This window comes from Ixodes scapularis, unplaced genomic scaffold (genome assembly GCF_016920785.2).
Source record: "Ixodes scapularis isolate PalLabHiFi unplaced genomic scaffold, ASM1692078v2 PGA_scaffold12__126_contigs__length_90152505, whole genome shotgun sequence".
NCBI lineage: Eukaryota > Metazoa > Arthropoda > Arachnida > Ixodida > Ixodidae > Ixodes > Ixodes scapularis.
In genome coordinates this window covers 18,526,155-18,551,630 of record NW_024609838.1, presented here as the reverse complement: position 1 = coordinate 18,551,630, position 25,476 = coordinate 18,526,155, and the positions used below count along the sequence as shown (strand labels likewise).

Here is a 25,476-nt window from a genome sequence, read left to right as displayed (position 1 = left end):
GGACCAAACTCGGGTCCAATCACGAGCTTTCAGCCCAGACAGGGCGACCCGCAAACTGGCTCGATGTAGTTTTTAAAAAGGTGTATTAAAACCTCCATTTTTATTAAAAAAATGAATTATTTATTAAACTTTTAAGGTATTGCGTATCTTTAAGTGAACTGCTTCTTGGCAAGGAAAACGAGGCGTTCTATAAGTGACAAAGAACAGCAAAATAAACTTGACACTATGGGGCTATCTTCATTTCAATATCGATATATAGCATTTCTGAAGTATTTGTGAGTAAATAAACCGGATGTGGAGATAGGTAACAGCTAAAAACACAACATCCGGGGCAGAACCGGGTTTCTCTCCTGGATGCTCATGTGCTTACAGTCCTCCACTCTGCCGTGTCGTTCAGCAGTGTCCATTTTCCGTAAGTCAATAAGTCCGTAAGTCCACCGAATTATGTTATTTTGCAATTTTGACAGTTGAATTTGACTAAATTTTTCTGCGCTGTGAGATTATAACTGTGATTAATTAAGCAGAGGCAATCATTTTAATCATAGTTTATTAGCCCGAACTCCGAGTACAAACGTTTTGACCCATATGATTTAAATGAATGTGTTAAAATACCGCATGAACGGTTTTCTACATTCAATACATCATAAAACAAGATCTCTATGAAGATGAAAGGGCCGCAACAAGGTGGTTATAAAGTTTGTATATAAAAATTGTGATACTGCATCGATGATGTTGTCACAGTGTTGAAGTCTCATTAACACGCACCAATGAAACGCAAAATAAACAATGAAGAAATGCAGGAATAAATAAATCGTTTAATTCGAAATTAGGACTACTTAAAACGAAGTGAAAGCAATTTGCATTGTTGCATTGTTTTAGACAGCCCTATGAACTGCGATAACTAAAAGTAAGGAATATATTTTCTCTGGCGTATCATGCAGAACATTTACATTTCATATTTGAGTGCCTGACGCTCATGAGTGTTTTTCCCCATGATACTAGTTTCATTCAATTCCAGAGAAATATAACTTTATTATCGCCGATTATACTAGGAATTCCTGAAAGGGAAGCTGCGGTGTTCACCTCGACTTGTCCACGGATTCCTACAACGGTCAGCTGCAAGTGTGGGAATCTTTAACCTTTTGATAGTAGTGTAGGTAGTCTAATACTGGGAAAATTCAACCTAACGAGAGTAAACAGGGAGCCTAACATTTTCATATGCAACCTCTTGAAAGTAGTTTAGGTTGCCTAACGTAATATCCTTATGTCTTTTTGAAGTGGTCTCCGTATTTTAAACGCTTTTTTTATTGTATGTTTTTGGCACTAGTATGTTCACGCACGCTTCAACAGGTTGTCGTGCAGTTCCAGCCACGTTCAAAATCCAGCTCCCTTGCCAGGCCCCGCCAGTCTTCTAGAAATTCTAGGAACTTGGTCACACAAGCAGTTTTTCGGGTGCTCCTTAGCCTCTTCTGGAGTTTGTCGATGAAGTTGGCCTCCAGGCTTGTGCCAAGTTGATACTGCATGAGAAATCAGGATTACACGTGACCTAAAAAATCCTCGAGCAATTACTCTCCGGCAAAGTACTCATGATGTCAAGTCACGTGACATTATGACGGTTCATGGCACAATGACGTCATCCGAGTTACAGTGGCACGTGACGCTGTGGCGGTTTTATATATGCACAAAACCCTCGCAACGTGCCCTTGAATGGTTCTTTTACCGTGCCAGCAAAAGGAGGACCCCGAAGTGGGCCTGTAAATGCTAAGCATCACCTTCTATCACAGTACGGTGGGCCAAAATTTGGTGTTTGCCTCGGAAATTGGTTAATTAAAAATCTCGGTGAAATCAAGGAAGTGCCAAACTTGACCTTCCTTGGCCACGGGCTGGGTATCTTGGCACTAATTCTCCAAACAAGTTAGGCTTCAGTGAAAGTAGGTTGTCTCTCATCTGGCATCTTTGGACCTAAACCGCCAAATAAGTGTCAGTGACAGACTTCCCTTCTGGTTGTTTCGTTTTCGTGCGGCAACTTTTGGTCTAAACTGTAAAACAAGCTCTAAATTTAGGCTTCACCGGTGGTTTTTTGCTTCATACGCGACATCTTTGGTTCAAGTCTGGCACTTTGGTAGTTACGTGGCGAGCCAGAAAAAAGCAATAGAAGCGCCAAAAGAAAAGTAATATGGCACTAACTTAACCTTTTGGAGCAAAGCCATATTAGGTGCAAGTTAGGCTCATACGATTGCCAAGCGTGCGCCAAGCTAGTCGTTTTGCTCGTGTCCTACCTGGGATTAGATCGCCTTTGGGAAATTCCAAAGAGACGGGCGATTATTTTACACGGTGTAATGACTGCTTGTGCTATTTACCTCCTTCATGGCCAAGAATGCAGCCCTGTAGGCGGGTCCCTTATCGGTTTTCACAAATACGTATCGACTCCCGTGCAGAAGGGCAGCCGTCTCTCCCCGACAAGAAGAATCGTGTTTGCAGTTGTCCGTGCGGTAGTTCCACCGACAGGAGAGCAAGTGCAGCTTCAATGGGTCGTTGTGAAAAGCGATATTCAGGAGGTCCTGGTCGGGTAAAATGAGATTTTTCTCGTGCTTTTTCATTAGGTCTTCTACTATGGACTCCAGCCGGTACTCCCGCATCCTCGTCAGGTTCATGGCCATCACACCGGAGTTGACACCTGTGGCAAATATGCGTGATTGCGTTGCAGCATTGCCGCTCTAGTCATCCAATATATCGTACATAGTGAGGTAGAATAGCACGAACACTAAGATAAGAAGAAGAAAAGGGGCAGGAAAAAGCGCTAACTCGCAACCCTTTCACCTCAGTATCTTGAGTGAATACCTACTTGCACAGCTCTCAACATTATTACTCTAACACAGCACTTGTTCCTAACCTCTTCAGATCTCACGTAAATTGTACATTGCTACCTTCAAACAATTGTGATTGCAGTTGAGTATATGATAAAATAAAATTAGGAAACATAATTACAACTGCAAGCCTTTTTTATATTAGGGTGTGCATTTTATGGCGAATTATCGTAAAAAATTGCATGTATTTATTCATTTATTTATTGATTCCTAATACATTTCTAGGTGGAGATTGTTTTTGTGGCGGGAAAAAACCTAGCACAGGCAAATAACATAACAAATAACAATGTCAGCAGGTAGAAGAGGATATACGTATAAAATTGCTTCAGCAAAACCTCGTTGTCGATTTTTAGAATATACTGGTAGTACTTTACCATTAACGATATCGCGGAACGCTCACATGCACCTCATAAGCCGCGAATGCACAAATATAGCATTTATGAATAATAATGAGAAAGTTCATGTGAGAAGTATCGTAGCCAGTCATTGTAACAAGGACACTTGGCAGTGAATTCCAGTCAACAAAGGAAAAAAATTAAATGGGCGCCATATAACATATTGGCGCGTGTTTAGCGGTAGCCCAGTGGGCACCGCGCCTGACTGTTACGCATTATCTGCCGGTCCAGGGTTTGAATCCTGGGACTGGCAGATGTTTTTATTTACTCCTAAGATAATGCTTCTAGAAAATGCGAAAAGATCGTGGTTAGTTCTAGAACAGAGTGGTCTAGTACGAAATGTTCGACTACAGAATGTTCTAGAAAGGAGGGTGCTATAAAAAGAGCTCCTCGTGGCGTTATATAGTCCGTTATCGCTTGCGCTCAACCCTGTTGTCTCGCCGACATTCAACGCCTCCGACGTGCTGTTATTTCCCTTTAATTTGGGCACAAGGTCACTCCATTAAAAATTTATTTTGTTCAGTTTTACATCGCCTCGTCACCTATTTTTCGTGACAATATTTAATTCTGTTATAACCCTTCAACATGTTTTGAATTGTTTGAAGTCACAAACAATGGGCAACCCAAGAAAATGCCCTAAAATTCATTAGGCTCATACAGTCAGTACGCAGGCGAGATGCTGGAAGTTCACCATAATGGTGAAAGTTAACCACTGAGGCAGAAAAAGGAACATGGACAGACAAAGTATCCACTATGCCCCTTTCCAGGACTTCCCTGCCTTCTACTCCAGTCTCGGGTTGAAGTCATCATGGAGCATCCGATTGGGCGCCATCACCATTTATGAGGTTAAATGGGGCGTCTCTAAGCCAAGCATACCCCCGTAAAGCTGTCCCCAGATCGTAACACAACCTCAATGTACACTATGATTATCTTTTGGCGTCAGCTTGGGGAACTCCCTCGTATTTCTATAACGTATTGAAAAGGAATGTGCATAATAATGTACGCGGCGTCTGACAGAGCTAGAATCTTATTTACAAATTGGCGCTTGAGTTTGAACGACCACTATTCAACCGCTTGTAATCGCTTACGCACTGACACACTGGCGCCGTCTATTAGGAATTTTTTAAACCCTTCCAATTTCTGCATAACTAAAATGAAGGTTCCTAACTATTTGCGAGATTATCAAATCTACGCGGTGTCAAAATTATTTCAAGCAAATGGTAAAAGAATGATGCGTACAATACACACAGATCGGAAATGTTCCAGGCCTACCCAAAGGCCCCACGTGGCGCCAGTGTATTCTCTCGTCGCAAATGGTTGATTGCGGTAGCACCGCAGTCGATCTCACTCAAGACAGAAGACTGTGAACTAGCCTTAACGGTGACGTTATCAAATTCTGGCGTATTTGGGTACAGCAATGAAAGAAACGATTTCGTCAAGATAAGACTAAAACAAGTGGTCACGGGAAAGAAATGTTACAGTAGAAACCCCTTCAGTTCTAAACTAAAGGGCCCCTGAAAAGAAAAAGAAAAAGAAAGTCCTTTTTAAAATTTCTGATTGGGACACGCGTGTAAAAAAAGTTAAGCAAAACAAAGATTTAGAGCAATATTGACAACGAGAGATTCATTTGAAATTCTTCACGCGAAGTCCATGACGTCACGGGTTATTTCGGAAAGACTATCTCGATCGTGAAGGCGAAGCCGATCCACCTCTTCTCCACGCGCCCGAAATGCCCAGAGAGAAAACAAGTGGAAAGTAGGTAACTGCCGACTAAATCGCGTCTCGCGCCGTCGATCCTGCTCTAAATTTTTTTTCGCTTAAAATTAATTTTATGATACGCGAGTCCCAATCAGACTCTTAAAAATGTTGCAAAAAAACATTTTGTTTCTTTTCAGGGGCCCTTTAACCTTCCGATCAGCATACAGATATAATTTTTCTCTAACCCGGTGTAGCCGTTATTCAACATAATAATGAAGTTTCTTCGTTACTTCTTTTTCGAACGATTTCCTTCTTGTGTTTTCTTTCGTCTATTAAAATAATGCATGTTATGTACCATCGCTCTGGTTGAAAGGGTGGCCTGACCCCATCAGGCGTTAAATATGCCTTTGGCTATGTCACCCAAGGCATTGCTGTAAACAAAATTGTCTCGAGTCAATGCAACAAGCAAACAAGTAAACAAAAAAAAAACATAGTTGCGGAAAGTAACGAAAAATGTCTAAGGTGGGCTTAAATGCTCCTGTTACGCGAAGGGTTTTTTTTTTCAGGTAGGAATAAGCCTCTGCAGGAAACTATAAGTATGCCGCACAAAATAATGACTGAGTGTCGTGTAACCTCAATTTTGTTTTTGTTGCTTTCGGAATGGAGTTAGCACGCGCGAGATTTGGCATACCTCTTTCTTATTTATGATAACCAAAAAAGCGTGCTTATTTCGCACAATGAATGTACTTGGAATGTTTGAAGCTCCTATCAAATCATCCGCATTTTGTTTCTTACAGAGGGGTACCTACAATGCTTGACGACAATGTGGGAACATTCATATTAAACAAGCTAACTTTCTGTAGGAGTACAAACAATTTGGTAAATTAACTGCAGTCCTTCTAATTGTACACCATTTCACGCCTTAAGGTTCGCATTTTGAACATTAGCTTTCAGTCGTACTTGTCCTGGTGCTTTTCTATCTCTAGTTTTCTGTAGAACTCTTGGCAACTGACAAATACAGACGTTCGCGTTCTATTTCTTTCTGAGAAAGAACCCAACTCCATGTCAGCCTATGAAATGCACGCAGTGGCAAAGTCTAAGCATCTTATGATTGCTACGCAGCCACTGATACTGCGGCAGTATTCATTAAGAACGCCAAATCTTTGACTCTAGGACTGTGAAACAAGACGTTCGTTCTCAAAAAAAAAAGTATAATGTTGTTTTATAAAAAAAAATATTGTTAATTATTTATTACATTCGGTGCTTTAGTGCCGTTGAAATCAGGGCACTCGTACCGAAATGTGGTAAGTGAAACAAAAGATTGAGGCCACCAATGGCTAAGTTCAGCTTCAATCTACCGAACAAAGACTCCATGCTGAGGCATTATGATTGACGGTCATAAATCATGCAACGCGAACCTACCATATGTCCCATAATAGGGTGTTCTTCCGTATTTCTGATACCAGTTGCCTTGCTCCTCGGTTTCGAACGACATTGCTGCAATCTGTGAGCTGTTCATTTCTCCAAAAATGTCCCACAAGTCCTCCGCCGGGCCGACGAACATGGTGTCCGCGTCAACGTATAGCACTGCGTCCTCGTCTGGCAACAAGCTCTGCGATACACAAAAGAAACGCTCGGTTAGTTTGTGTTAAAAATATATACGTAGATCGAACACTCATTTCGTACTAAAGATAAAAATTACACTTGAAGTATATTTTTCGGGATACTTCCAATATCTCAGCACACTTTTATCATATACTTTTAGTCTATTTGTTATTTTAGCTGTGCGGTTTGCACGTCGATATCGACTGGTAACGAAGGAGTACGTAATAAAAGTATATATTTAATATAATAATCGTAAACTAGAAAATAGCATTCGAATGTCTCTTTTCCCTAAAATTCATCACCATGTTTCTTACCTCAAAACACAAATGATAATTCCCCGATGCTTTATTTCAGCACGCCTTGATCATCCTCACAATAATGGTGTACCATTTTGTCACTCTAAAGTTTACTAGGCTTATTTTAATTCAAAAACTTCTAATGATTTGAACCGCTTACCTGCATCTCTTACATCAATTACTGACCACGCTCTTTTTGTACTTCTAGTGCCAACCTCATGTTCCCTATTTTTTTAGTTTTTTGTTCATTGTTCATTTTGTGTTGCTATTACTATTATTTCCAACTCTCCTCTGTAATGCCCTTGTGCCCTGAGAGTAAAATAAATAAATAAATAAATAAATAACTAAATAAGCCAGAGCACTACATATATCAAATTTTGTTTTCTGGTAGGCCGTTCGAGTTTTTTTTTTTTATATCGACTAACGAAGTATACAAAAAGTAGAAGCAACAACATTGAAGAAACTACAAATCTCAATTATCACAGCAGTTTGGAGTCATACATGTTCCTATAATGTATTTATGCAGATAATAAGAAAGAATTTTTTTTTCGGTAGTCAATGAAGTCTTTATTGGATGAGGAATTCGAACTTTGTTGTTTCCTTGTAAGTTTGTGGGGAGTGGCGGCTGATGGGGGTAATGGATTAGAAACATTTCGAAACTTTCACTGGCTGAATGTATTTCATAAACACGTGTTTTCTTTTATGAGCATAGGTAATCCGGTATGGTGTATCTACCCTTCAGGGTCAGATACCACTTGTTTGAATAGTAAGAGCGCCTGCCTTCCGGGGTCTTTTTATATTGAAAACCTGCGACAAGACTGTGGCATCACAGTCTGGTGCCTGGCAGAAGCATTTAGCATGAACATTGCCTGTAGCAGACGACCGTGGTTTCTAACAAAAGTCAGCGTACTTAAGCTCATCACTATACAAAACGTTCGGGCCACAGTCGGAGCCTAAAGGTTTTACGCAAGACCTCGAAATTAGGAAAACATCCCCTCCGCGCGCTGGTGCAAATAGCCGCGATGATCTCAAGCCAATTACTTCTACTCGATCTGTGCCAGTGAGTGAACAGCGTCCTGATAATAAATAGAGCGAGAAAGAAAAAAGAAAGATACTTATCATGTATATTTCATCATTGAATAAAAGGTTAAAAAGCCGAACAAACGGGGACAATAAATAAACACGGACGACAGGACGCTGTCGTCCTGTCGTCCGTGTTTCTTTATTGTCCCCATTTGTTCGCGCTTTTTAACCTTTTATTCAATCATGGACCAACTAGACCAAACCCAAGTTTTAATGTAATATATTTCATCACTTTGTGACACTCGTGAATGTCTTCCTGCAGTGATTTCCGGACCGTGAAACACACAAACGCTTCGTAAAGGGATGTTCGAGCTCAGATAAAGGGGGAAAAACATGGCGGTGTGGTGCAGTCGTCGCCGCTTACAATTTTGGGTGACATGATTAAATTCGAGTTTCGAGCAACTCCTGCGAGTCGCATGACGTGAGAAAACACTACAGAGCAAACTTTGAATATGGCTACGTTTTCGAATGTCAAGGTGCCAAACCTTGACGCCGGGTCGAGATCAAGAAACGCCGCCGCGACAAGGCGCAGACGGGGGCCAAAAGAGGCTGCATGGGTTAAGGTCTCAGCGAGCAGACGTAACGCGGACGCTGTCGCTTGTGTAGTTGCCAAGGCGGATTGCTGCGCCCTTTTATGTGTGGTACGCTACCAATAGTCAGTCAAAGCTGGCGAAACTCGTGGAGTGGCTAATTGTGTTCAGGCTTCTTGCCTTGTCATTCGTTCTTTAGGCGTCCTCATTGGCTCACACCACAATCTAATTGACCACGAAATAATAATGAAATACGCAAGACCATAGCCTCCTCTATACTCACAAAGCCTGGCAGTTCGACGACGGAACCATAGAGTGCCCGGTCACGGATTCGGAGCTCGAGGATCTGGTAGCACAGAGCATCAAAGAGCCATTCTTCGGGGAAGCTGGACATCAGCGCACAGCTTTTGCAGCGGCGAGGACCCAAAACACACTTGTTCGCTAGGGAGAAGTGTGCTTCGGCGTCTCGCCGCAGCGGGACGCCAGTCACCTGGCTCTTTTCTCATCCGTTGTCTGCTGCTCCACCTTTTCCATTTCGGCGGCCACTTCTCGTGGCGATCTGCTAGGCTTTGTCAGTATATACGAGGCTATGGCCGGACTCAGCGCCTCCTGTGTTTCTTGAAGGCTAAATTTTGGTACATTCTGATTTGCCTTACAATTTGTTCACTGGCATTAATAGATACAATTAGACTTGTTACCCAAATTGCCAGCCAAAATGTTTGCTATTTTAAATTTAGAGACTGGGGAAGGAAAAACCTGGGTATTCCAAAAATGTGCTTAGTTCGGATCGCATCAAAACGGTGCAATCTATCTAAATACTGGTTCACACATTTGCCTCGGCCGTGTTGCTTCGTGCAGCAGAGCGTCTCCCCATTGACTCGTCGTGTAAATGTTGTCAAAGCAACAGCTCGTCGCAAGCAGCATTAATGAGACGCAAGTGGTTGCAGTCGCATTCCAACGCAACTGTGTGAACAAGACCCAAATAACAAGAACCAGAATTGGTGCTTGTTACTCGCTGGTTTGCAGACCGGTAAACAATACGTTATTGCAGCGAAATAACGTTAAAACTTTCACAGGCCCGTTCTGCATTTTGTTTCGTGGCACTCTAGAATATATTCAGTACCGCGTAATTTGCAATACTTCTGGTGGGGACATCCATCTGTTTGCAAAGGAGTAGGATTTGCGTACAGGGAAGAAGAGCCGCTGCGAAGCACAAGGCCCGAAGAGTGCCTTCCACTTCTCCGGGTCTTTCACCGGGAACCGAGCCAGGCGCAGGTCATAGGTAAACCTCGTGTATACGCTGGTTGGCCACCGTGAAATCTGAGGGAAAAAAAAAAAAGAAATCACGAAAAGGCTACAGTAAATTATTTACAAGGATGCGTCTGTGCTCAAAACACATAAAAGAACCAACATATTTCTTGTTTTTATAAAATAAAAGAAACCAAAAGATTGTCACCGCGAGCCTGCTGGTCGGCACTATGAATACGAGCTTAGCCCGACTTTGCGCCGAACGCTGACGACACAGCCCTCGTGTCCGATGCAACGTTATAGTACGTGAACAATGCTCGACGACTTTGAGATTATATGTAGATGGCGCACGCTTATTACGGGTATGTATTAGGACATAGTAAGCTTAATAAATGCGCCCTCATTAGATGGTTTGGGTATGGGTGTTTGTATTTGCATATCTTGAAGCCCCAGTCACCTTGCTCTCCTACATCATAGCAAAGACACGGTGCAACCTGCAGACACGATGACATCATTATCTGCGGGCACGCGTCAAGCATCTTCCGAAACATGTTTGCTTCGTACATGGATGTATGCTTGGAGTATTTCTGCAGACACAGTTTTTGTACGCCCCATGCGGCAGGGCCGTTCTACAAGAGGAAGAAACGCCGAATCGGGCCTTGTCTACAAACTGTCTAAGCACGATGCACGAGCTGTGTCTCTTAGTCGTTGACTACAAGCGTTCTTGCTCGTGGCGAAGAAAGAAAGTATGTAGCATAGTATACCGTGCGACGACCTGCTGTATAATGCTAAGCAGCTGTACGCTCAGCAAAGAGCAGCTAGAAAAATGTACGATTATTCTATTTGTCACCTAAAAGAGCTTAAGAATTGCAGGGCGTGGCTTACGGCTCATGGAGCCCATTGAATTACGGCATTAGCCGCGAAGCTCGCGGCAGACCAGTCACGAAGGGGCATGAAGAGCGAACATAAGGAAGCAACGGCCGTGCGCTTCTCAAGCTCTCGGGGACTCTAACGAGTCGATTAGCGCACACACTGCTCAAAAACAGTCAGCGCGAAACAAGGGGACAAGTAAAAGACTAGATAGGAAGAGCGCTGCTACCAACTGATGATTTATTTAAAGTATAAAAAAAGACAAGGAAAAAGGTTAAAAATTAAAACTGAAAAAATACGATGAAAAATGTGAAAGCCTTTGGCGATTTGTGGACGTACTAAGCTGAGAGAGCAAGAGCTTTCCCTGAATGCTACCCGCCGGGACATCTCACCGCGCCTCGTTGTTTGATAACACAGAGATCCTAAGACGGCATGACGCTAAGAAAACGGGCCAAATATACGAAGCTCCGGCCGTTAATTGTAACGAAAGGAGATGCTGGCATCAGTGCTCCGTCGGTAACCTTATCAAAGCAGCTACTGACCCGCAATATTTTTTCTAAGCATTTTTTTTTTGTTTTATATATATTTCTAATTGCATTAGTCTCTTTATTTTTTATATTTAATATATTAAACAACCATCTATAAAAACTCCATCTTTAATTGGATCAGCTAAACTTCTAAATTTTCGCCATTTTATTTTCAGTTTTAGGTTTCAACTTTTCTTTCTTCTCTTTTCATCACCACGACATCTCAAAGTTTCGTTTGTCCTGCCCAGTTTTTTACTTGCGCTTGTCTTTCGCGCCAACTGTTTTTGTAGATGTCTAACCAACAATAGGCCATCAACTTATAATATGGCGTACACTGTCCTGAATCGACTGGATGTTCTTGGCGTCGGCAAAGACGAGCAGGCGCAGAGGGGCCCTGGAGAATGCGACCAGCGACTTGATGCTATTCACAGTCTCGACCAGTCGCCCCGAGCAGCTGACCAAGGCGACTGTCACGGGAGGCCTGAGTTAATGACAAATTGTATGTCAATTGTAATCGGGGCAGCAGGTACGAGTAAACTCAGCAAAAATGTGAACAACCCTAATGGCTCCATAGCATGGGACGAAGAAAGGCTTCTCAAACTTTATAGTCACTGAAACTTAAGAAACGCAGGTCGTGGCTTTAAGCTCCTTTCTTTGTGATTTGTTTTTTGTCGTTCCTATTGACTATTGCCGCGATCTGATTGGCTGCTTCCAACTCACCCTGCTTTTCGGAACTTGTCGGTTTCTATGCATTGTTTGCATTGACGTCTCATCAGCAGCCATTACTCCGTACCACGCTCTTGTGCCCGTATATCTTCTACGGCATACATTTGTCACATTCGAATTTCTTCTTCTCGGCAAGGATTTCCCAAGCAGAAGATATTCGATGGTACGAAATGTATGCTGCGCAAGGTACGGGCACAAGAGCGTGGTACGGAGGGACGGCGGTTGGTACGGTGCCAGGTGACGCCACGTGCAAGGTGTGTATACAACTGAACGCCACGGAAACAACGCAAAACGCTTTGATACGCCACAATTATTTTCTTAAAAAGAACGGTGTTACGGATAAGCCAACGAGGATATCTCTAATTGTTGGCGCATGTAATTATATGTTTGTTTCCGGCATTGAATCGCGGGAATCATCAGGAAGGAGCAACAACTGTCCACATGCACTCTAAGAAATGCCGAGCGACTTGTCTTCAACAAAACACTCGGGTAAATCACGCTGAGCCCCCGCAGCGTGATTCGCTGCGGGGGCTCAGCGAATCACGAGGCGGATAGTATGGTTTGGCACATTAAAAAAAGAAAAGTGCGCTAGGGCACTGAACATGGTGGTACATCATAATCACTACCATGTTTTTTTTTTTTGTTTTTTTTTACGCTTTGGGCGTGATAACGTGCACCTCTAATCTAACAAGCTAAGAACAGGCACGAATTTTGAAAATCCGGTGGCATCTTTTTTTACTGCACGAAATTCGAAATGCACCGGTGCCTTCTCTGAGCTAGGGACTGCTTTCAGTCGTTCAAGGTAAGGTATAGCGCTACAAATTCCAAATGTTGTTCATAGCAGTCTTAAAAAAAAAAAAGAAGTGCATAGAGACATTTGTTTAGACCTTATTTTTCTGATTTTGTGTGTTTTAAAACCATGCCAAGGTTCTATACGTCTTCAGTATTTCAAGTAAACGTTTCGTACATCTTAGAGTTAAACAGATGATCCTTGACGAAGTCTTTCCGTAGATTGTGGCGATTGGATCTCTTAAGTGCGTTGCGAGAGTGTAGTTGATCCACATCTTGCATGAAGTGCAGAGGAACGTACGCAGGGCGACGAAAAAAGTTCAGCGGAGAAACGCTCACCGGAGATGAGCTCACCGGAGAAAAGCTTACCGGAGAGAAGCTCACCGCAGAACCATCATTTGCAGAAAGATGGTTACCGACAGATCTGGAGAAAGGCTCACCTACGAATCTGTGAACCGGGCCTTTTCACTCAACTGAAGTAATTGACTCAACTCAGGTATTGGGCAGGAGATCGAACTATTGGGGGCGCTCTAACCCATTTGTTTCCCCACACATCGGTGTTCACTCAACACAAGGCCTGTGCACATGCCCACAGGCCTCATGGGCATGTCCATGCCATCTTCTACAATAGAACGTGGAGCACAGCGTAATGTAAAAAATACAAACAATCGACGAAGTGATATTAAGTGCCGGATCTACCCCGAAAGCAGTCGTCAGAGATTGCGAGCTTGACCCACTTCGGCTTTTGTGCTGAGCTGAGCACAATGCATGCTGCATTGTTCACGCAGGCCGAAGTGGTAACAAAAAAGCCCCTCCTCCCCCTCACCGGAGAACACGAACTGCAGCCGAACGCTGACGCCGCGTTCGGTTATGTCGGCCGAGCGCTGAGTCATTGTATTTGTTGTCCCCATCCGTGTAGTTCTTAAGTTAACCGCTTGGGGCGTCACGGTCAGTCCTCCCCAATGTTTGGATGTCATGTGTGCATGAGTTAATTCCAGCCGATAAATATACATTTTTAATGAATACAATAAATCCCTTGGGTGACACGACAAAAAAAAATTAAGTATTCCTATCGAACGGCAAATGAAGGATTGCCTGGAAAAATGAAACATGAGTAGTAGGCCGCACAGCATGAGTTGTTCCTGAATCGTTCTAGATTAAATTACCTTATACGTAGTAGCCACCAATAAACAAATAAATAGAATAAATGAAAGTCTCAACTCTTAATATTTCACGATTTGTTTAGGAAGGTATGCTCTTTCGGTATTAAGTTGTTTCGATCGGCAAAATCAAGATATTTGATATTTTATCCATCCAGGTCTCGCCAGAATTTAATATGGAAAGAGTCAGACGAAAACAGTCTACATGAAAGCGGAGCCCCGAGAGCTGAAACAGAGCTCGCTCTTTGAAGTTTCTGCTTGGGACGTACGGGCATGTAGATTTTTTACTGCTCTAAAATGTTCCATCTGATCCTAGAATGTGAAACTCAACTCTTCTCAACATAAAATAAATATTGAATCGATAACGACCACCTCGCATAAAAATTGTAGTTAAAGCAAGCTTTTCTCCGTTACCGTCCAAGCATTTTCTCCGCACCCCCGCAAAAGTAGGCGAGCTTTTTTCCGATGATGTTCACTCTGGCGAGCTTATTCCCGGTAAGTTTTCTCCGGTAAGCCTTTTCTACGGGATTCAGCAACGCTATACTCTGCTTCACACTAAGTAGTAGCGTAGCCAACCTTACAATCTGATAGGGTTAATCAAGCGGCTCTCAAGGTGCACCGTCATGGTTGTCGTCTTTGTGCGTTTGCTATTTCAATTAACTACGTTAAAAAAATTGTATCCCCAATTTTCCTGTAAATAGAGAGTTTTACGTAGACCGCGTTTCAAACTCCGCTAAGCCCTCCACAACAAAGAAGTTGCTTTAGCGCCTGCGCGCTAATGGCTTTGACTACGAATTCCGGGTATTGTACCGGGTTGGCGCAGGGCGTTGCAGGATGGCGGAAATCATCTACGGAAACTCCCTAGTGCGCTGTTACGAGGAATCAGGGATGGGCAAAATACATGCAAATATGTATCGAAAAACAAATACAAAATACTTTGTCAAAAATTATTTTATTACAAATTTAATTACATTTCCAAAAAAGCATTTAAGTACAAGATACAAATACAACCAAATGTAATTGTTCTCCTCCAAATACTTTTCCCAATACATTCCTCAAAATCTGCGTCAGCGACATGAGGGCACCTGCAACGGGTTTCTGGGTATCTCATTTTAATTTTGCATCGCACACTCGGGAGTTAGTGCGCGAGGCTCTAGTAGCGTAATAGAAATATAATCACAAAAAACTGTATTCAGCTTGGACGTAATAGGTAAAAAAAAAATACAGAGCTTCAAGCATTTTTTGTTTTGTCGATTACATTTCGGTATAGACCAACAAAGAACCGAGACGACCAAGACGTACGCGCAGCACTATAGCTAGAGATTTTTTTATTGTTGCAACCCGCACCAGTTACGACAATCTGGACGACCCGCGCATTTAGAATGTTCCAGGCAAAAATATGTATGGAAATAAGGCTGGAAAGTATCACAATGTGCGGGGTGTATGCTCTGCTGAGGCACCTATCATGTTGGTGTCGGAGTGCGTCATCCCACCGCTGCCACCAATTGTGAAGACTCTGGTTAGGAGCTGCACACACACCATCGTCGGGGCCCGACGTCGAGGAGAGGCTTGCTCTAGGAGGAGCAGCAGCCGAGTTGTGAGACAACTCCTCCAAGAGTGCCAGCATGATGAAATCGTTTGATCTCTCCTCGTCAGAATCCACTCGAACAGGGGAGCAAAGAATAGTTCATGCTAATCGCCTTAAGCGATATGGTGCCGGAGGCGGTGACCGGGGTGACATTGGGCCTTTTCAAGGGCTGGGCATGCCGAATGATGTTGGGACTCCTACTGCCATGCCCGCCGTTCCAAATCCACCCGGCCCGTGTCCAGCGGATGAGAACAGAGTGGATTCTGACGAGGAGAGATCAAACGATTTCATCATGCTGGCACTCTTGGAGGAGTTGTCTCACAACTCGGCTGCTGCTCCTTCTAGAGCACGCCAACCCGCGTGGGGACACCGCTATACTTTGAGAAAATACGGACCAGTTGATCGACCTTAATGGACGCACGTTCGAGAAACCTGCGCGGCCCACCGGGTGGTCTGTAATCTGCGGGAACTTTCTTAGTGTGCTCCTTATTGTTTTGGGTTCAATGTGTTGTCCCGTTCTGTTCACTGTTCTTAGCGACCACTTGATGGTGTATTCTGGGCACTTTACCCAGTGTTTCGATAGGTATGCCGTAGTGATTTCATTACGGTCTGAAAACTAAGTGTCTTTATGAACCTGAACATGAACATCCCTTTAAGTTTTGTCAGGTGAATTTTGTGTAAGAGAAAATTCCTTTTTCTGTGTGTGTGTGGGCGACTGTGACGGTGTGTATTCCCGACTCATTTGGTGCTATGCGTGCGGGCACGTGTGTGTGTGCATGTGTGTGTGTGTCCCACCGGTAGCGTTCGCACCGGATTACGAAGAATCCTCGCCTCGCGGGCAGCGAAAAAAAAAAGAGTACAAAGAAGGGCAGCAAAAAAGGGCGATTAGCCATCGCAAGCCTTCGGACGGAAAAAGTCTTAGCAGTTGTCTGTGCCGCGAGCTCAAGCCGAGTTTAGATAAAGTTATATGTGCCGGAACTAGAGCTGGGTACTGTCTCTCCTCGACGTAGGGCGCCGACGATGGTGTGTGTGCAGCTCCTAAACCAGAGTCTTCACAACGAGTTGTCACAGGCACTTATTCAGCCAGTCTGCCTGTGAACGTCGATTTCGTCACTATTCTTGCCCCTGGACTAGCACCGTAATCACAAAGTCACTAAAGGCTTGGGCTTGATTGAGAGACACTGCATTCGGTGCAGAACATAGTTTTCTTCCTGCTCTGGACAGTGCCTTTAAAATAAAGCCGGAGGAGAAAAAGAAAAAAGCCCCAAGGCCGAATAAAGGATGAAGACAATATCTTACAACCACATGCCTAAAAACAAGAATTTTAACTTTGGCAATAACATTTATTTAACGTAATAGTGGCAAGTGCACCATTAAAGTGGAGACCTTCTCAGCGCAGTGTAATTTTGGTGCGTGCTAATCTGTGAAATTTCGACTAGTACGACTTCAGCAGCAGAAGCTTTTCGAACAAAGTGTCGCTAAGACGACGCGTGTTGGGGCACAGAATAAGGCTGCCAAGGGAAAATAGGCGCTCTAGCGAACTGCCGCAGGACTGGTGTATGAAGAGAGGAAGAGTTTCTCGGTTTGTTGTTGCCGTTGGAGTTGAGATGAAGAAAGAGCAGCTTTGGACACGTTTTAGGATGAGCAAAATGAGTCGTGATAATAAATTTGAGGGATGTATTTTCGCCCACAAAATTGTTTTGAATTACAATTGTATTTGAAATACCCACGTTTTAGTATTTAAATACACACGTCAAATACCTTACCGAATTTGTAATAAATACAAATGCAAAATACACAAAGTATTTGAAATACGTATTTCAAATACTTGTATTTGAAATATTGCCCATCCCTGCGTGGAATGTTCTTTGTTTAGCGCTAAGAACGCCCTGGCATTTCTTCTCGAGCTGTGCCTCCAAGTCTCGCCACTCCTCTTGACCCCATTCACTGAATTTATGTGTTGGTCGAGTGACGTCAGTTTTCCCGCTGAATCTAGCGGGGAAACTGAATTGACGTTCAGGTCACTTGACGTCAATTTTTTAGCCAAGTCTAGCGGGAAACTGAGCTTGTGCATAGGTCGCGTGACCATGTCACGTGACGTCAATTCAGCGCTAAATTTAGCGGGGAAAGTAAACTTGTGTATGGGTCATGTGACACGAAGCCATGTGACGTCATTTTCTCAGCTAAACTGACCGGAGAAATTCGCGGTCGCGCTTTTTGAGGCTTCAACCCACCTGAAAGCGTAACCTATAAACTTTTCACGTGAAAAAAAGCAAAAAACAAAGCGCAGGGTTACGACGCATGCACCGTTTGTGATAGGTTCAGCCAATCATAATAAGCGCACAAAGACGCCGAACGCCGCGAGGACGACTGTTTTGCGCCGCTTGATTGTTTCCTGCATCGTATCCTAGCGTCGGATACGTTCAGCGTTAGTGTAAAATGAATCATATAGTCTCAGTTCTAGTATAAGTATATGCATGCAAATTCTTCAAGCTATATTTAGAACCAGGGGGAGTTTTCTCGCTATTACCTCGTGATGACCTGAACTTTTTTTTTTTAATATAAAATCTTTATATGTGTTTGTTTCTTCATATCTAAGTTATATCAAACGTGACTACCGACAGCAGTTACTTAAACAAACACTAGGCGGGCACGTTCATAAAGGATTTCTTTAAACTTGTCTGACAATTGTAATAGCCTAGAATCTCCGACAGCTTTTTTTTCAGACTCTCGATTGTTCGTACAATGTGCCGACACTGTATAGCCGCGTTTTATACATTTTTGAACATTGTTGACTGAGGTTTGGCGAGTGGAGCGTTATAAACGTGGAGATATCATAAATTGCGACAATAGTCATCAATTCTGGAAACAATCGAGGGTAAAGTTTGCGCTCGGATATTCCTGAGCTTCAAATTACATGGCTATGTAAACCAAACAATGCCCCCCCCCCCCCCTCCCAAAAAAAAAAAAGTTTACAGTGTTTTTTTTTTAGCGCAAAATTAAACTACGCCTCACCGAAGCCCTCAATCTTGGCCCAAATGTGTACCCCTAGCTTTCCGAACCGGATTCAAAAGTTTCACAACTTACCGTTATCTTTTTTCAAGGTTATAAGCGATTTTCTGACATTTCCAATGAGATAACGGCGGCTGATGGGCACAGTCGAATACACGGAGCCGAATGACGCCAGTTACCAAAAACGGGCGTAAACGTGCCCCATTTTCCAATTGATTTCTTTACAATATCACCCTCAACCTTTCACTGAGACACCGGTTATAGTTCTGAAACTTTGGCATTTGGTTTGGGCCACTAGAGCTACATTTAAACGGAGAATGAGCGTCCAGCAAAACGTACTTTATTTTTGCAAAAAAAAAGTTACCTATTCTTTTCTTTTTTTTTTTTGGGGGGGGGGGGGGGAGACGTTGTATTGTGTTAAACTATAAGCACAACCTTAGTTGACGCTACGATCATGGAGCCAATTAATCAGCACCAAAAGTGTATCGCCGCGAAACTCATCGTCCTGGTGCGTTTTCTATCACCGACTAACCAATCACTCACATAGAAAATCCGAAAGAACCGTGCGTTTTTTTTCTTTTCTCTTTGCGCGTGATTGGTTTGGCCAGTGATAGCAAATCCACGAAGACAATGAGCGCCGTGATGATGCCCTTTTGACTCATCACGACTGGCCCATCAGATCGTAGCGTCGGCAGCGTTTGGGCTTAAGGCTAACCTTAGTATAACCTATGCAACTTAGATGACCAGCGTCATGACACCATTTGCACGATGGCTCGCCACCACCTTGGAATTCAGATGTGAAAACTTACCGTTTTCCCGTTGAATTATGTAGATCGAGATGGCCAGCAGCTTTGTTTTGAACGCAATCGCAGTCGGTGGTGCACTCGGTCAATCTAGACCTGGTGACGTGTCTCGCAGAATAGTAAACTATGCTCAGAAGAACAATGGCAACGAAGACCACCGCCCCGAAATATCGGGCGTACCGCAACGATGCACTCATAGCTTACCCGATTCCACACAATGCATTCACGGATCTACGACGCGGGCGCCATTCTTTTTTCCTGCGGGCACGGGGGCAGTCCGACGGCTAGACAGTATAGAAACCTGAAACGTAGAAAGGTGAGATATTTTGCGGTATCCTTTCGCGGTGTAGGCGGCGGGCAGTCAGCCATCGCTTACTCCCTCGCCGCGTTCACTCGGCAAACTCTGCACGCGACGGTATCATTATTCAAAGCAGAACATTGGAGCGTATCGGGCTGCCGTCTATCTTATCGCCGCCTTTCAGAAATGGCAGAGAGCACCTGATAAAGACACGACGTGGTACTACTTTGCACCCGGGACGACGGCCTTGGTGTCAGATGAAAGGTAGAGGAAGACACGAGAGCACGCGGGAACGTCAGAATGTCGAGCTCTGGTTGTACCAATAGTTGGTAGTCCTAAAACTAGCTGTCTTTGTTTCCACTGCACTCGTCGAACAGGTAAGAACGCGGGACTCGAGTGTGTGGCGTTTGGCCCTCGCATTCAAGCATGTTCGACGACTGCAGTGAAAGGGAGCTAGCTTTAGGCTTACCCACTAACCATTCAAATCAGAGCTCGCGTTCTGACGTCCCTGAGCGCTTTCGTCTCCTCTCCTCCCTCAATTTCGCTGCGCTTGATTTCTTCAAGAGGAAATATAATAAAAACGTTCGGGCGTTCAATTCTGAACGCAGAAGAATCGAAGGACGACACGGCCGGTCCCCGACTCAACGAACAAAGCGCATTCCGTGTCCAGCGCGCAGACCTATTTTTAGACACAAACTCTCTACTTGCATAGCCTCCTATATACTGACAAAGTCTGGCAGATCGCCACGAGAAACCTGCCGCCGAAATGGAAAAGGTGGAGCGGCAGACAGCGGATGAGAGGAGAACCACGTGACTGGCGCCCCGCTGCGGCGAGCGGACGAAACGCACTTCTTCCGAGCGAACAAGTGTGTTTCGAATCTTCGCCGCTGCAAAAAAGCTGTGCGCTGATGTCCAGGGCCGGTTTGCTCATCTTGCGGCTCCGGCCGCGGCCGCGGCCAAGAGGGATTTTTACGTCACGTGACCAGCTCCATAGGGACAAGGAAGTACCTAGCGTCCCTGCCTAATGGCGGAGAGACCCGCATCGTTTCAAGCACAAAAGCCTAATATCGCTCGCAAAAACTGATTGCAGGGACTTGCAACTGGAGTCCAATTGACCGCCCCTTTATACTGTAGGAGCGGCAGGTATACGGCCAGGGAGGGTAAATAGGAGCCAAAATAAAGAAAAAACCACACGAGGTAAAAGCGGTAGCACTAAATTTATATACCTCCGCCGGCGCGTGCGTCCCGCGCCGTCTGCTATGGTCGAGAGGTTAAAGCGCCGGTACTTGTTGTCCCGGCGTGAAAGTTCCGGTTTCAAATCGCGCTAGGGACTTTTTTTTTTCTTTTTTAATTTTTCACGTGTGTTACTTTTTAACTGTGATCCTTTTCAGGAAATCATCCACTTGCGCTACTGCGCCTTATACGGTTTTTACTGTTAGTCCCACCTGTTCAATCGAAACACGGGAAGAAAAAAAAGATCATCGAAAGTTAACGCGCTAATACAATCATTTCATAATGTTCATTAAAAGGAAACCAAGGTAACAGCATCGGTACTGCTTTCACACAAACGGAGTCGAAACAAGCATCCTTTCCTCAGCAACTACAATTTTATCTGTATTTAAATAACGCTCTTGCTACGATTCCTTTCGATAACAAGAGACGCCTATTTAGGACTAATAAAAACTGCATTTGGGACAATTAAGAAGAAACAAACAAAAAAAAAGCAAAAAGCATAAAAAAAGACTAGCAACTGTAGATACATTGATTGAGCGAAATCCTACAGGCAAGGCAGCAAGTCAAACGTCTGAGAAAGTAGTAAAACCGAAATAAAAGAGATCATACTTTTACTTGCATGGAATGTGATAAAAAGTATATTTATACTCTTTACATTTTGTTGTGGCAATCGTTTTGTAATATTAACACATTACGTGTTGAATTTAGTTAGATTAGCAGACGATCACGACCGAATGCAAAAATGAATCAAGTGTCGACATCGCAAACCCTCTCTCTAATGCAAACACCTAAAATGGCTTTGAAAGAACAAATGGAATTCATTATAATTAATTACATTTATGATCCAAAGTCATTTTAGGTCCCTCTCTCTAATTCAAACACCTAAAATGACTTAGGATCAACATATGGAATTAATTATAATTAATTTCATTTCTTGATCCAAAATCATTTTAGGGGTTTGCATTAGAGAGAGGGTTTGCGATGTCGACGCCTTATTCATTTTTGCATTCGGTCGTGATCGTCTGCTATGCTAACTAAAATTCAACAAGTAATGTGTTAATATTACAAAACGATTGCCACAACAAAATTTAAAGAGTTTAAATATACTTTTTATCACATTACATGCAAGTAAAAGTATGATCTCTTTTGTTTCGGGTTTACTACTTTCTCAGACGTTTGACCTGCTGCCTTGACTGTAGGATTTCGCTCAATCAATGTATCCACCGCTGCTAGTCTTTTTTTTTTTTTGTTGCGTGTTTTTTAAAGTTTTTTTTTTAATTGTCACAACTGCAGTTTTTATTAGTCCTAAATAGGCGTCTCTTGTTATAGAAAGTAATCGTAGCAAGAGCATTATTTAAAAACAGATAAAATTGCAGTTGCTGAGGAAAGGATGCATGTTTCGGCTCCGTTTGTGTGAAAGCCATACCGATGCTGTTACATTCGTTTCCTTTTAATGAAAATTATGAAATGATTGTATTAGCGCGTGAACTTGCGTTGATCTTTTTTTTTTTTTTCCCCGGTGTTTTGATTGAACAGGTGGGTCTAACAGTTAAAACCGTGTAAGGCGCAGTATTGCAAGTGGATGATTTCCTAAAAAGGATCACAGCTAAAAAATAAGACACGCAAAAAATTTAAAAAAAAAAAAGTCCCTAGAGCGATTTGAACCCGGAACTTTCACGCCTCGACGACAAGTACCGGCGCTTTAACCTCTCGACCATAGCAGACAGCGCGAGACGCACGCGCCGGCGGAGGTATATAAATTTACTGCTACCGCTTTTACGTCGTGTGGTTTTTTTTTTATTTTGGCTCGTATTTACCCTCCCTGGCCGTAACTTTACCTGCCGCTCCTACAGTATAAAGCGGCGATCAATTGGACTCCAGTTGCAAGTCCCTGCAATCAGTTTTTGCGAGCGACATTAGGCTTTTGTGCTTGAAGCGATGCGGATCTCTCCGCCATTAGGCAGGGAGGCTAGGTACTTCTTTGTCCCCATGGAGCTGGTTACGTGACGTAAAAATCCCTCTTGGCCGCGGCCGCGGCCGCAGCCGCAAGATAAGCAAACCGGCCCAGGTTCCCCGAAAAATGGCTCGTTGATGCTTTGTGCTAGCAGATCCTTGCGCTCTAAATCTGCAACCGGGCACTATATGACTATGTCGTCGAACTGCCAGGCTTTGTGAGTTTACTACTTGATACTCGAGCACGTGAGCTTCCCCGCGTGTGTGCCTCGTTTCAGCCACGCAGTCAGCGATCGTATTGTCTGTTCCGGCAGCGGAAAAAAGCTCACCGGAGAAAAGTTCACCAAAAATCGTAATCTGCGAAGAAAACCTTAACGGCATTTTTACGAATGCAGAATAAAGCTCACAAACTAATCTGTGAACCGAGCCTTCACTAACTGAAATACATTAATTCAACATTAATTCACCACTTGCGTTGCACGATGAAAATAAAGTGTTCCTATTGAACGGTAAATAGACGATTGCCTTGGAAAAAAATATCCAACTTGAGTTGCTCCTGGATTGTTATATGGTAAATTACTTTTTATAATGCGTCCTAGAGTTAATAAATAAATTAAATTAATACATATTTATATTTCATACGTATTTAAGAAGGTTTACACTTGAAGAGCTAAGCTATTTCAATAGTTTCTACAACCGAGCTACTTCAGAATTATATAGGGCACAAGTCAGGAGAAAACATAACAGATGAAAGCGAAACAAGGGCTAAATCAGAGCTCCCATCCAAATGTCTGTGTGTAGCTGTAAGCGCGTGTAGCTGTTTAGCTGCTCTAAAATGTTACGTTCGATCCAGAACCGAATCTTTCACTTCATCAATTAAACACTGAATTATTAATGACCACCTTGTATAAAAGTTCCATTCAAGGTGAGCTTTTCTTTGTGTGAGTCGAAAAACTAGTGAGCTTTTCTCCGGCCCCACGCAAGAGTGGGGGAGGTTTCTCTGGGATTTTGTCTGTTTTTGTACGTCCTGTGTAACACACTTCCCTCTTTTAAAGAAAGAAAAATTTAATCCGGACTCGGAAAGCGTTCAGGAAAAACCGCGCATCTCCCACATCTAGTGTGTCCGTCAGTTTGCTCGTGGTATAACACACCGACTTCTCTACTTGTAGGCATGTCATCCGTATCATCAACCGTACGTAAAGGCTGCCTTAGAAGTGGAACTAGGTGTGTGCGGTTTCTTTCCACTGACTCGTCTCTGCATCAAACCAGTAGAATTTGGGCTCCACTGCTTGAACGCTGACGGCGCCTTGGCGTTGAAAGTCAACCAGCCAAACGGCAGTGTTATCGTCCAGTAGGGGCAGGTCTCCTACGGATCCTTCAGTTTATCCAAGGACCCTTTGATTATTTTAACCGCTGCTTCTGCGAGCCCGTTGCTCTGAGTGTGGCGAGGACTGAGGACTCGAGGTCAAAGGGCGGAAGTTATGCTGCTGTGCGAACTTCGCCAACTCGGAATGAGAGGTCTTAGAAAACTGCGGCCAGTTATCCGAGATGACCAGTTCTGGAATGCCATGTCTTGAAAAAAGAGACTTGCATAGGTTCACTACTGCTGCTCCAGTAAGGCTGCTGAGGAGGACTAGCTGGGGATAACGCGAGTTATAGTCGACTACTATCAGCCATCATTCAGCGTCGAGGAAAAATAGGTCCATCAGAACTTGTTGCCACGATCTTTCGGGTAACTCCGATGTCTTGAGTTGCATTTGTCTGGTCTTACTGTGTTTCAGTTAGATGTGGCCCTTCTTCACGAGCTTATCGATGTTTGAGCTGATGTGCGGCCACCATATGGAACTCCTTGCTCTTTCACGGCGCTTTTCAATACCTTAATGTCCATGAAGCTGATTAAGTATCGACTTTTGAAATCGCACAGGAATGACAATCCCAGAAACACACGTAAGGCTGCCTTCTATTACAATGTCGTCTTTGCGCGCCATGCATTCCTTGAGATCTGCTCCTACATCTCGGTGACTTGGCCAGCTCTTTGTGGATAATTTGCTGGGCGTGGACATTCCCTGTCCAGCATTTGTACTGCGGAGATATGCTCTGAGCTTGGATGGTCCACCGGTGGAAAAGACATTACGCAATCAACGAAGCTCTGGATCTCCTCCGCAAACTCTGAGATGACTCATCACTTCTTGTAGTCGTTGGTCGTCTTGCTGTCTTGTCGACCCCATATGAGTACGAGATCCATGTAGCAGAGGACAACGCATAGACTTTCCAGGATCTGTGCCATTCATCGCTTGAAGTGTTTGGGGCGAAAGTGAAGCCAAATGGCAAACAATGAAAGCAAAAGTGTCCGAATGGCGAGATGAACAGTCAGAAGCTTGCAGTTTTCGCTAATTCGGATCTGGAAGAATCCCGAAATTTTGTCAATCTTGGAAAATACTTTCGGCATGCTTACTGTATGCTCTATACGGAAGGAATCGGATGCCGTTCTCTCAGAATGGACTTAATTAATCCTGTAAAGTCTACTCAGATTCGGAGCGTCCCAGATGGCTTCGGCACACTACCATTGGCGCGCCCCAAGATGTTGGCTCAGTTACTGGCGAGATGATTCTTTCGTTCTGCTTCCGCATAACTTCCTGCGATCGCATCGCCTGCTTTTGTACTGTACGTGCCTGCATAACCCACTGCATGCATTGAATGATTCGTTGCGGAAGCAAAATATCACTTCAAGGGCAATACCCCCCACCCTAGCGCTTATCACCAAGTCAAAAACTGTTGTGTCACTGGGCTGACGA

At 43.7% G+C, this 25,476-nt stretch overlaps 1 protein-coding gene across 1 annotated transcript; it reads right to left on the bottom strand.

Moving 5' to 3' along the window:
- Nucleotides 1-830: 830 nt before the first annotated feature.
- LOC8040757 (glucoside xylosyltransferase 1) lies at nt 831-19,620 on the bottom strand. The gene is made up of 6 exons (XM_002401135.4): nt 19,204-19,620; nt 11,453-11,600; nt 9,663-9,794; nt 6,383-6,572; nt 2,361-2,677; nt 831-1,517 (listed from the first exon to the last, which is right to left on the bottom strand). The coding sequence occupies exons 1-6, from the start codon at nt 19,392-19,394 to the stop codon at nt 1,344-1,346; spliced, it is 1,152 nt and encodes a 383-aa protein (XP_002401179.3). The 5' UTR covers nt 19,395-19,620; the 3' UTR covers nt 831-1,343.
- Between the last annotated feature and the right edge of the window lie 5,856 nt (nt 19,621-25,476).